This window comes from Equus caballus, chromosome 4 (genome assembly GCF_041296265.1).
Source record: "Equus caballus isolate H_3958 breed thoroughbred chromosome 4, TB-T2T, whole genome shotgun sequence".
Taxonomy (NCBI): domain Eukaryota; kingdom Metazoa; phylum Chordata; class Mammalia; order Perissodactyla; family Equidae; genus Equus; species Equus caballus.
In genome coordinates, this window is record NC_091687.1 from 6,304,202 (window position 1) to 6,318,003 (window position 13,802).

Below are 13,802 nucleotides of genomic sequence, written 5' to 3' on the forward strand. Positions count from 1 at the left end.
TTTATTGAAAAGGCCATTACTTTTATTAGAAACCAATAATGCTTCTCAAGATGTTGGCAACAGGTCATAGTAGAGCCCCGTATTTCATACAGTGTACTTTTCCCTTTCATTAGATCCCGGAAGGAGGGGGAACACCTCCTTGGCCATGGGAAGCAGAAGTATTTGATGGACTGTGTAAGCTGGTCTCCTTGTACACAAACCACGCATTTCCTCCCCAAAGTATCATATTCAGAAAGCCGAAGATCTGAGAAAGAGAAAAATAAACGTGAAAACCTAATATCTACTTAAAAATTCATATCCATCTTAGTTTTCCTTTAAATATTTAACATTTCAGACAGTATACTATAACTTCATTTAAAGTTTGAACCAGATATACAGTGGAATAAAAAGGGCAACCTTTCCATTTCAATGCCAAATTTGGATACATAATGACTTATTCCCATTGAAATAAATCTAAATCTCCAAATCTTTAACATGTACTATCATGACTAAAACAAATCTTATTTTGCATGCTCATTATTACCAAAAAGATGAGGTTAAATTTGAGAACAGCAACCAAGCCCTCCTTTCACAACTTGTGCTTAGGCTGCAGTGCTCCGGTGGAGGAACGCGGGGCCCCAGGCCTCCTTCTCTGAGGGCTCTGCTCTCTCCCATCTGAAGGGCTGGGAACCGCCTTTGTGGATCCTTCCCTGTTTCCCCGCTTCAGCCCACCACCAGCTCCCCACTCCAACAGCTGCAGCCAGAAGAGAAAGCAGTCACAGAGCCACTTTACTTCACACCCCTATTAGTCAAGCTAAAAGAAGCCAGTCTTCCCAGCACAACTCTGACAAGACGAAGGCCTCAGAGGTGAACAGGCTGAAGCTGCCCCACTTCACAGCTTCTGCAGACACGAACAGTGACTCAGGACACAGGCGTGGGGTAGAGGCCCGAGTCCCATCATCTTACCGAAGGCCAGGGCTTTATAGCTCTGTGTGTATTTGCATAGAAAACAACATTTCTGAACCTGCGCATTTCTGATCACTGTCAATATAAACGCCAGCAACAGACTTTTAAATTACAAGTTATGAAACAAACATTTGGCCAAACTGCTTTATAAGGCACTGCTGACTTCACCCACTGGAAAAACATTTTCTTGAATAGACACGAGACCTCTCTAAATATAATATACTCAGTATATCAATGATATATTTAATAATACATCTATCCTATATCACATATAAATTATCTAGACAAACATGTTAGATTATGTGAGAAGCCCTAAGTGTATCACTTGCATAGATTCAGAGAAAGTCAGGTCAGACAATAGGCTCTAAAGTCAGATTTGGTTCACACCGGGGTCTCCCCCTTACTGGCTGCGTCACCTCGGGCAAATGAACACACCAGCTAGTGCGTCCCAGTTGTGAGACGAAGACAACACCACCTCCCACATCCTCTAGGATTGCTGAATAACTTAAAACGACATGAGCGTATTGCCTAGTCAGTTTTAATGAAAAGAAAGACTCAATCGTGATCGTGTTCTAACCTGTTTATGAGTAATAATTTCCTTAACAAACGTTTCTTCACTGTTATAAAGGTAAAGGCTAGACGATAAAACTAGGATTCTGACAGCTTAGTAGAAAGAAAAATCAATTTATTCATCAAAAGACTTATTAAAAGCTATTGTTTCTTTAAATTACTGGTAAGGTTTTTCTAATCGGTAAAATAAAATATTTTATAAATACTGCATACATACCACAGATACATTTAGGGATCCCATACTAGTCACAGAGCCAAAATGACACGTCACTCTTTGATTACAAGGTCCAAGTTCTCGGACAATATTGGGACCGGTAGCTATTTTAATATCTGTAAGAGCTTTCGCCCAGGCTGAAGTGCTCACCAACCACAAAAAAGTGGCAACAAGAGTAACGACAAAGTCCTACAACAAAAATAAGAATGAGTTAGCAATGAACAGTCAATTTAAAAGTATTAAACTGCAAAGCCATGATGAAAAATCTGAGATCACATTGAAGCTATGGCACTGAGAAATGGCCCTCATGATATACTTTCTAAAAAAGGCCACCGTCAACACAGTATACGTTGCTGTTTATTATCATCAGCCCAGGGCCTGGGCCACGGCAGTGAAGAGTCATCTCCTTACGAGTCTAAGATGTTACCTAGAAATCAAAGCCTGATGCAGCCCTCACCACAATCCTACACAGGCCACTGACGCCCCAGGATCGTGCCTTAGACCCTTGTCACCTAACTGTACCCCCACATAATCTCTTCAATCCCCCCACTCCCCAACGGCAGCTCTTCTTCTAGCTCACTCCTTCTGCTGCCCCAGCCCCAAAATCCTGTGAACCCATCAGGACCTACATCTGATGTCAGCACATTTCTACCGTCAGCATCACTCATGCTCTCACGTCCCTCCTTAACTAATTTACAGTCTCAGGTCCTTCATTATGCTGCCCTGCATATACCCTCAACTACCCCGCCACTCTCCTGCTTTCTACACTCTTCCGGCAAAACTGTAACTTTAGGTAAATCTAATTCTCCACGATATAGATAAGGAAATGACGAAAAGCACATATCCAGGATGACTCGTCTCTTTTTAAATTTATGACCATGAAATTTTAAGAATGCTCATTATATTAAGTTAAAAGGATAAAAAAAAAAATCTCTCTTAAGACACCTTATCACTAGTAATTTTCTACTAAATTCTTTGCTACTTATTACATTTCCAAGAATAGGACTGAAGTTTTTTTTTTTTTCCTGAGGAAGATTCACCCTAAGCTAACATCTGTGCCAATCTTCCTCTATTTTTTATGTGGGTTGCCACCACAGCATGGCTGTTGATGAGTGGTATAGGTCTGTGCTTGGGAACTGAACCCAGGCCACCAAAGCAGAGTGTGCTGAACTTAACCACTAGGCCACGGGGCTGGCTAGTAGGACTGAAGTTTTTAATATTTTGATAGCTTTTTATTGAACTAATAAGATGAAGAGAGAAAAAAACATTTATTCTCCCTACTCAATCTATTCTGCTGGGGAACTAAAATTTTGTCAACTAGTATTGGTTACAAAGATCTAAACAACACTTTTTAAAAATACACATTTGCATAATATAAAGTATAAGTCCCACCTTGTGTGGTCTTCCTTTAAATTAATGACCAAAGTGGGAATAATGTAAACATCTGTATCTTTTAATATTACATATTCTGAGCATTTGGGTACATCCAAAGCTGAGTTCTTACACACCTGCAGCAAAATCTCTCCAAGCTCAGAAATGGGTTTTGGAGCTCATCACAGAAGTGTTTTGTCTCTTGAATAAATGTGATTAGCTTTTAATTATTTTTGCCAACCAGCTTTGAGTCATTTATTTAGGATAAACATCAGTGACCACTTAGGAGACACAGAAGCTATGCTGTATATACCTTGACCACCTGGTCAAGATGGCAATGAATAAATGCCTCGTGTTTAGAGAAGCCAAAACAGTTACTAATTTTACAAACACAGAGGTATGTGCATTTTGCACTTGAGCTCTCCACTGCTAGCAGTCCCCTTAAAAACAACGTAGATCAAAGAGAAAAGGACAGAAACATTAGAGCCTACATTTTCGGCAGTGTAGGAGGACTCTCTTCTTGCTGCTGTACTCTGTTATACTTTCGGCTGCAGGTAGACATTTTCTAAACACCTGCTAGAAATCCAATGCCTTTTGGAGAACTGATAAATAGTATGAGGTTACCACATGTTAAACAAGTTCCCTCTGGGCTAAGTTCAGAGCTTTGAGCAATATACATCAAATTCACTTAATTTTCAGGTTTCTTCCTTCCAATTCCTTATTTAAAAAACACACTTGTTCTCATTACGCTCTTTAAATCTACTTTGCTGGCTTAAGGCATGACATTCTTATATTTCGAAAGTAGGTACTTTTCTGAAAATAACGCCCAAGTAACCCTAGGGTAAGAGGAGGTGGGGACATGTGGGCTCTCCTGCAGATGTCCTGTCCTACTCGGGACTCTAATTAAGCTGCCATCTATGTGAACAGGTGCCACCCGGAGTTCTGCAACGCACAACCTGCAGCCGCCTGGGCAGTGCTGATCCTACCGAGAAGTTAGAGCACGATTCACAACAGATTCTCAGGATTCGGGATGCCCTATCTTTGGCTGGCTTTGATTTATGATATTCCTGATTCTCCACATGACCCAGAACTCTTAAACTCCTACTACTTAACACAAAGAAGTGCTGTATTTACTTAAAAAGGGAACTAAACTTGATTTAAAATGTCACAATTGAAATACTCCTAGAAGTATCTTAGCAGATAATTGAGAACTTTGCTAAAAACATACCCTCATTAACAGTACTTAAAAAAAAGTGTCATATTTGACTATATTTAAAAATTTGAGTATCTCAAGAAAACTTTATTTTACATTTATATGGTTCAATTAAAAGTAGAATTCAAAATTTAATTTGAAGTTGGATAAAATTTAATTTGAAGCAGACAAGAACATCCATTAGATAAACGAAAAGAAATCACTTAAGGAACTAATTCTGGATTCTCTCTCTATGACCACTAATTGATCACTCTGAGGTGGAAAATTACTTTTGACTTTCTGAATGATGCAACTAGGTCAGTTTCATTAGACAGAAAAACCCTCAACAAAAATAGATTTGAATGCTGCTTTTAAAAACGTGGTATTTCTAAAGCTTACTAAACAAAATATGAGAAATAAAAGGCTCATTGCTAGATTTAACTTAAAAATTTGTTGGGATAATGACAAAATGGCGAGAAACATTTTCATGTAGAATTTAAATTACAAAGAATTTTAACAAAATATAATTATTGATCATCACAGTTCTTTTTAAAATAAGGTTTGAAAAGTCTGCAGAAGTCGTCGATTCCTAATATGTAATTTCTGTTGAGCAGGCCTTGCAAATTAAAGTACTTGATCTCTATCTTTTTCAAGGGCACCTAATAACCAAGAAATATTTTATGAAAACATCTGGTTTAAGGATTTCTTCTCAGATATAAGAAATGGAATAAATACGAATGATAAAAGGTTGTTTTATTCCTTACTTACCATTTGTATTCTTATGATCCAGGCAGCAAAAATTTAAAAAAAAAGTAAATAATTGATACTTGTTACTGTATTTAATAATTTCTTCATACTCAAATAGCCTTCCTTTTAATGTAACTTCACAAATAATTAGCAGACACCAGTGTTTTCTCATAGATATAAATGACCAGCATCACAAAAACACCTGTTCTCCCTTCAAGTCAGTAACACTAATACTCACTTTGCAGTTATTCTTTTGGAGTGGATGACCAGCTTAAAATCACGGCTTATCTCTGCACTTGTCACAAATAATCCAGGCCAGATTCTTCCAGCTAAATCTCAGAGATTATTTTTATTCCTAGCTCAGTAGACTCTGAAGCCAAGAAAGGTGTCAGGACTTCCAACCCAAACCCTTTGTTGCCATCTCAAAGACAGAACATTAGCTCATGAATGCCACTGCTGCTGAATGTAGGAATTATCTAAATCAAATTTTAAGTTAAGGAATCTGGGAACATAGCCCAGGAGTCAGCAAACTTTTCCTGCAAGGGCCAGACAGTACATAGTTTTGATCTCTGTCACAACTACTTAACTTTGCCACTGTAGCATGAAAGCTACGAAAAAGCTATTAAAAAAAAACCAAAGCAATTAAAACAGAACAACAGCGTGTCAGACTGGCGTGCGGCCGTAGTCTGTAACCCCTGATAGGGACTATGAAGCTGCAGGGGCAGAAAGGGGATCTCTGAGAAAGGGGACCAGGTCAGAAGCAGGAACACAGGTCTGGACTACTAGAACGGCAGCCACTCGTCAAATTCAACGCAGTAATTTCTCTGCTACTTGCAACCTAATGTGCTCTATGACATATTCGAGCTCTTTCCAGGTTAAAATAGAGTTAGAAACCAACCAACCAACCTCTGGACTCCCTGGAGAACACAGAAAGCGGCGCAAACAGGCTAAAAGAACTGGTTAAACATGACGAGGGGAGAAAGCCCAACCTCAGAGTAAACACAGGGCAAAATACGCTGAACTGGCTCACGCCAAGGCTTTTTATTTCCAGTGTGAGAAAATCTGTTTTTAACTTCAAATGTAACATACACTTCTCCTATACAAAGCACTTTTGTCCAGAAAGCGAGCGGCTGCTTACCGTCATGGTGAGCTTCCGGCTGTCGCGATACAGGCTCGTGTAGCCGAGGTAGAGCAGGAGCGCGGCCATGCAGTAGAGGAAGACGAAGACGGCGAAGGTGACGTAGAACTGCGCCGAGGAGGAGTAGTCCCCGATGAGCACGTGGTCTCTCCACTCCACATCACACACGTTCACACCCGGGGGGGCCTGGAACGCCACCTGATTCAACCTAGTGGAAAAGGCTCAGGTCAGTTTAGGAACCACTTAGACTCTTCCAACAGAGATGGAAAGACATGGGCAGAATATTGAAAATGCCATTTCAAAAAATACTCCCTAAATATATTATAAACACTTTCCTTTTGAGAAAAAAAGGGGAAAATTCAAATATTTAAGTAAATTAAAATTTCTGTGAGAAATGTACATTAATTATAAATTATACCTGGTAATTGGTCTATGATAGACTAAATATAGACTGAATTAAACACTTCCCCATCCAGATACTCTCTTCCTGCAATAAAAACTTAGCAGATTAAGAGGGCTGATACGAAAAGTTCACAATTTGAGACACGATATTCCCGTCTAGGAGGCCAGGTCCGTGCCACCAGCACGAGGAGAGCCAATTATAATGACTCCCATTTTAACCCTGGATTAATTAGCTGCTAACTTCACACCGTCTTTAATTTTCCCCATCTGTAAATGGCAAAAGCACTTACCACTAGCGATGCTGTGCAACTTTGGAAGAGAAGGGGTGGGAGACGGAGAGGCAAGGACTAATTACCGAGCACTTGCTATCTGACATATCTTTGAGATTCTACTTAATCATCAAAACAGCCTGAACAGGTACTATTTCCAATTTATTGGACAGAAAAATTGAGTCCTAGAGAGGTCAAACAAAGTAGTAAGCGGAAAAAGATTCACACCCTGGCTTCAACACAGGACATTCAATAAACTTTTCAATGACTCCTGAAGTCAAACAGATGAATTCACAAACAAAATATTCATTTCAGTTTGAGAGTAAGAAAATAAGTTTTATGTTAGTGAAAGAAACAATGAACACTTCACTTTATATAAATACACGTCTTAAAAGTATATAAACAACACTATTATTTAGCAACTGCAAATACAAAGAAATTTGGATTTTTCATAAGCCGTATTTGCTTCCACATCACGGTTTCTCACACTAGGGGGATGGAGCAGTCTCTGTTTTGTTTTGTTGTTAAATTTCCAATCCACTGTGGGATGACAGAATAAGAATGTCATGGCCATGTCACAGAAAAGCATTTCAATGCTTACTTTCATTTTCTGCAGTTATTTCATCACAGACCAGGAAGGCAGCTTGCAGACAGCACTGCTCTATGCACCACAGTCTGAGTAGCACTGGTCAGTACTTACCAATGAGCATGCAACTTCAAATTTCCTACCCCCTAAGATCAATAAATTGCTGGAAAGCTGAATGAGTCAATATAAAAGTAAAAAGAGTTGTTAAACCATAAAAACAAACAAATAACTCACCTGAATGGATAACCAAAAGCGGCTGTAATAGTTCTATTTTCAGGAGTTTTAGGACAAGACACTTGAATTTCCGTTTTGCCCTTAAAACCTCCACAGGTGGCAAAAGCAAAGATAGAAGCAATCTACACAAAGTGAGAACAAAAAAAAAAAAAAGAAAGAAAAAGGAAGAAGCATTACTGGGCCCAAAACATGGGTCATTAAAACCTTAAATATACTGATTACTAAAAATCGGCTAACATTCTAGGAATCCTTAATTACAAATTAGACGTAAGTGCTGAAAAACATTTAAAACTTTATTTGCGACTCTCAACAAATGCAGTTTTATTCTCCACTGAGTACAATATAGAAATTAGTATACCAACCCATATAACAATTCATTTGCTCATACTCCAGTGTGTCTACTAAATATTAGTATGAAATTCAGAGGAAGTCTTATTTATTAGTATCAAAATCAAAAGGGGTGAATGGGAGGTCTTTTTATTTGGAACCCAAGGGAAAGTGTAAAGCCAAGAGACTGTAAGCAAAGAGGAGACGCTATTTCAGGAGCTCGTGGGTATTTCCGGGTCTCAAAAAAGTAGTTGGAAATTTGTTTTCCTAATCATGCAAATGCTTAAATAACAAAATGGTGCTCTCTCAAGTGCTAACTACAACAGCAAAAAACTAGAAGAATCCTAAATAGTGAAAGAGAATCAAGTCAAATCAAATTAAATTCATACAATGGAACATTATGCAGTCAATAAAATGTTGGGGAATATCTAATGACATAGACAAATGTTCATTACTCATAAAGTTTGTTTAAACAAAGCATTGTGCATGAGTCTACGTTACATCTATGCATACGCACACAACAAAAACCTAGACTGGTTATGCATCAAAATTTTCAGTGGTCACCTCTGAACAGAAAGTAAAAGATAATTCTTTTATCTATTTGCATCTTCTAAATTTTCTACAAAATAAAACAAAAAGCCCCGATACAGTATAGTGAGCAAGAGCTCAATCCTGCAGCAAATGCTAATGGCTCTATTTAACACGTCTATGTGGAATCTGATCATTTCTTACAGCATCGCCACACCCTCATCTAAAGCACCACTACCTCTTGCCTGAATTACACGCTGACAGCCTTCTGAACTGACCCTCCTGCTGGCGTCTCTGCCCCTGCTTCAGTCCCAGGTCAGTATATCAGCCAGGGTGGCGGTTTTTTTTGAGGAAGATTAGCCCTGAGCTAACATCTGTGTCCAGCTTCCTCTATTTTGTATGTGGGACGCCTGCCACAGTGTGGCTTGATAAGCGGTGCGTAGGTCTGCCTGAAATCTGAACCGGCGAACCCCAGGCCACCACAGCGGAGTAAGCAAACTTAATCGCTACGCCACCAGACTGGCCCCCAGGGTGATCTTTTAAAAATATAAGGCAGAAAACTTTATCATCTGCTCAAAACTCTCCAATGGCTTCCAAGTTCTCTCTGAATAAAAACCAAAGTTCATATAATGGTCTACAAGATCCTTTCCTCCCATGAGATTTCTGATCTCATGTTGCTACTTTTTCCCTTACCAAGTCCCTTTACACAAAATGGTCTCCTTGCTATTCTGTAAAGACAAGGACAGGCTCCTCCTTCACAGCCCTTGTGCTGGCTCGCCCCTGGGCCTGGAATACACAGTTCACTTGCCACCTCACAATGCCCGCTCCAATCTGACCTTACCGGAGAGGGCTTTCCCCACCACACACTATTAAATGACAATGCCCCCCCGCCAAACTATCTATTCTCTTTATTTACGCTCTGCGGTTTTTCCTCCATTGTAATAACCACTGCCTGACAGTACTTAGTTACTTGCTTGTCTTCAAATGTAACCTCAAAGAGGGCAGGGACTTTGCTTTGCTCAAGCTCACCATACATCCAGCAAATGAATAAAATTTAGTGCACGTCTGATATCAAAGCCTATACTGTTGAACACTGAATAATGCCTCCCATGGATTAATCCAGGGCCTTGAATCAGGCCATAATCAGGATCAAAAACGATCACGGGCTCTTGTTTCCATGAAGAAAAAACAGACGAAAAGGAGCTTGGTCACAGTGATGCAGACTGAGGTAATGTACGGCACACAGTGGGCAGTCTCTAGTTAAGAGTCACCAGGGGAAGGGAGAAGAATGGATGCCCTCTCAGCACCGATGTGCACGAACACACAGGGTGAAAACAGAAGGCCAGGAAGTGAGTCTCGGGCATATACACCCACGTTTAGGACTAGGAAAAAGAAATGGGATACACAAATTGAACCAACGGAACAGAACAAGAGGCCAGAAACAGACTTGTGTGCAGACAAATCCTTTCTACGAGCGGGCACTGCGTATCACCAAGGAAAGGAGTGCAGGGGTTTAAAAGTGTCTGCTCTGCCGCTCCTCCCCTCAAGAGGCGGAGACCGGTTTCTCTCTCCCCTCAAGCACAGACTGGACACAGTAACTCGCTTCTAGTGAACAGAATATGGTGGAAAGAATGCAATGGCCTTTCTGAGATTGGGTAAGAGAGAGAAATCTGACTTCTGTCTTCCTTTCTTGCTCTCTTGAATCACTGCCCCCGGGGGAAAGCATGTCAGGAGGATACCATGCAACTTACAAGGAGACTCATGTGGGGAGGAACCGAGGATTCCAACAACCGTGTGAGAGGCCTTGGAAGTGTCTCATCTGAGGCTGGCCAACAGCCACGTGAGGGAGCCGGAGGGCTTGAGATGACAGCAACCTCCGAGACCCTGAGCCGGAACCACTCAGCTAAGCTGCTCCCAGATTCCTGACCCACAGCAGCCGAGTTAATAAATGTCTTGTTTGAAGTGCTAAGCCTGGGGTAATTTGTTACGTAGCAATAGATAACTAACTCGAGGAATGACTGCTCAATAAATGGTCTGGATGCGCTAGAGACAAATGTAAAAAGTGAGTCTTTAAGATTTTTAAAGATAACATAAAAGAAAATCTGTGACCACAGAGAAGGGCACAAGTTCTTAAGATAAAAAAAGAAAAAGAAAAAAACCCCACTAACCATAAAAGATTACTAAACTCAAGTACAGAAAAATAATTTTTTAAAATCAAGTCAGCTTTTGAATGTAAAACAAGCTACAAACTAGGTGAAAATAACGTCACAAGAGATTAGTATCTACTACTATATAGATCTAAGGGAAATTCATGTGTACTACAGAACATATACAAGAATGTTCACAGTGATATTACAATATCAAAAACGGGGGGGAGTCAACAGGAAAATGAATAAAATATGGTAGTACACACTTACAATGAGACGTTACATAGCAATAAAGATATAGAAACTACAGTGACCCACGTCCACATGGACGAATCATGGAAATCTAATGTGAGTGGAAAGAAAGAGAGCTGCCTAAGACTACAGAGACTATGACGCCATTCTTGTGAAAGCGGTTTCCTCGTCTAGCTCACTCCTGCCGATGTCTGGCTCCGGCCCTCACCATCTCTCACTGGGACTAGCCCAGCGACACTTCCTCTCATTCCCACCACCACCCGTCTTTCACAGTGTGGGCTCTGGAGCCGCAGCGTCCACTAAGGTAGCCACCAGCCACACGTGGATACTGAGCACTTTAAAAATGGCTAGTCTGAATGGAGATGGCTGTTAGTGTAAAATATACAATGGATTACAAACATCTAGTATAAAAAAAGAACGTAAAATATCTCATCAACAATTGTTTATACTGACTACTTGTTGAAATACTACTTTGGAAATAATGAGTTAAGTAAAATAAATTACTAAAATTAATTTCACCTGTTTCTTCTCATGTCTTTAGTGTGGCTAACACTTAAAATTACTCTGGGGGCCGGCCCGGTGGCGCAGCGGTTGAGTGCGCACGTTCTGCTTCAGCGGCCCGGGGTTCACCAGTTCAGATCCCAGGTGCAGACCTACGCACCACCTGTCAAGCTATACTGTGGCAGGCGACCCAAGTATAAAGTGGAGGAAGATGGGCACAGATGTTAGCTCAGGGCTAATCTTCCTCAAAAACAAAAAAAAAAATTACTCTGTGGCTCACATTTGTAGCCGGCATCGTGCTTCTACCGGACAAAGCTATGTTGAGTGACGACGGCACATGCATGTGAAATAGAAATCTGGTCAAGTCACTCCTCTGTTTAAAGGGATTTCCCCAATGGCTTTCCAGACCTAAATTTAACAAAACAAAAAACAAAAAACAAACCTCAAACATCTTAAATTAGCCTAAGATGCACAGCTGGGAGAGCCTCACCTCTATCTTCCTGGGTTTCTGTTCGCTACCCTCCCTGCTGGGTACTGTGACTGTGACACTGTCCTACTTACTGCTCCTCAAGCTCGCCAGGGACTGAGGCCTTGGATGTCTATGTCCCCTCTGCCAGGAGCTGCCCCACCCCTGTGCCTGCCCGCTCCAAGCTCTCGCCGTCCGTAAGGCCCTACCCAATTCTGCAGCGGACTGTTCTGCTTCCTGGGCTGCCAGACTTGGGGTCATTAACTCAACTACAGGCACACTTCTTGTGTATCTTGCCTTATAAAAAAACCCAAAAAACAAACAACAAAAACTAGCTTCCCAGTTAATACGAAAATGAGTAAAGCAATCGCAGACAGTGCTAGAGCTTGTTGCCTTCAGACCAAGGCCTCTCTTCCTGTGGCTGACTGCCGGCTCTGCACGCGTCTTATTCAGGATTTGCAGAGCCTGCCTAGCAGAAGGCCCAGTACAGAGCGAATCTCTCTCAATAACTGCTCAATTAAAGGGAAAAATCAATTCCCAATAATCTACAAATACAACCCTATTTCAAGTCTTACAAAACCATCATTTCAAAGGTGTCTTTTTGTTATGAGGATGAATAAATGTCACATTTGCGATTCTGGTCTTTACCTTACGGAAAAAAAGGGACAAGGTATGCCCTTTTTACTAAATGTAAGCTATCCAACATCTCACCTGTTCCCATATTCCACTGCTATTTTGATTTAGATAGAAGTTATAGGGGCCAGCCTGGTGGCGCAGTGGTTAAGTGTGCATGTTCTGCTTTGGTGACCTGGGGTTTGCTGGTTCAGATCCCGGGTGTGGACATGGCACCACTTGGCATGCCATGTTGTGGTAAGCGTCCCACATATAAAGTAGAGGAAGATGGGCATGGATGTTAGCTCAGGGCCAGTCTTCCTCAGCAAAAAGAGGAGGACTGGCAGCAGATGTTAGCTCAGGGCTAATCTTCCTCAAAAAAAACAAAAAAAAGGCAGCAGCTATATACTGGCAGCCCGTGGGTGAAACCTGGTCTGGAGATATTTGGATGGTCTTCTCAGTATTCATAACAAAGGGAATCTGCTGTCAATACTTCAATATCAGCATACTTCACATAAAAATTTGGATGTCCTGCTTTTCCTGAGTGGGTGTGGGGAAACTGACGCCACAGCAACCTCAGACCCACACTCCCATGCAGCAACAATCACAAGGAACTGAGCGACAGGTGACACAGACGGGGCATGTGCTTTCCAGACTGCCTCCACGTTACTGTCTCAACAGCTAACCTCACGCATGTTGGTTACCAGTAACCAACGAATGGACTGTCTTCCCAAAAGCTTGTTTCACTCATTTACCTTGTGAGGGTGGTTCCTACGAGCACTTCGGTTTGTATCCTAGTCTAAAATGAGGAGTACTGCTATGCTGACCCATACATCCTTGCTGCTGGTGAAATTCATTTTCCCACCTCTCTCTCCCTCATGCAGAATGACTACACTGCTGACACGAAAGCCCATCTGTAGAGTAACTAGTAAGAATCCAGGGCCAGGATGACAGCAGGCTGCTTCTGGTCAAAAAGGTTCCATATTCATTACGACACCTCAAGTTCCTGGAGAAACAGCTCCACTTATCTCTCGGCCCGCCAGACCCACGCCAGAGACAGGGCAGACGCCTTTCCAACTTCGAGAGCTGTATCTCTGACACTAATGTGACAGCCGGGTCCTCTGTGATACTCTCCTGTACAGACTGGAGCACTCAATTAACTGGTGTACAAGAAGATCCTTGAACTTCTCTTGAGATCTACTTTTAGACTTCAGCAAGGAATTAGAGCTTTATTGAAATTAATACACCACTGGAACCAGAGAGTCCTGTGTCAGTACAGTGTGCTGGGGACCCTGAAGGGA

The 13,802-nt window shown here is 41.3% G+C and overlaps 1 protein-coding gene across 2 annotated transcripts in view; it reads right to left on the reverse strand.

The window, feature by feature from the left end:
* The window catches only part of SYPL1 (synaptophysin like 1), a 24,185-nt gene continuing 10,383 nt past the window's right edge, over nt 1-13,802 (reverse strand). For both annotated transcript variants that reach the window (XM_023638879.2, XM_070265433.1), the window contains 4 exons: nt 7,669-7,790; nt 6,178-6,385; nt 1,733-1,918; nt 1-244 (listed from right to left, as the gene is read on the reverse strand). In XM_023638879.2, coding sequence (XP_023494647.2) covers nt 110-244; nt 1,733-1,918; nt 6,178-6,385; nt 7,669-7,790 — 651 coding nt within the window. In that variant the 3' untranslated portion in view covers nt 1-109. The remainder of the gene's footprint in view (nt 245-1,732; nt 1,919-6,177; nt 6,386-7,668; nt 7,791-13,802) is intronic.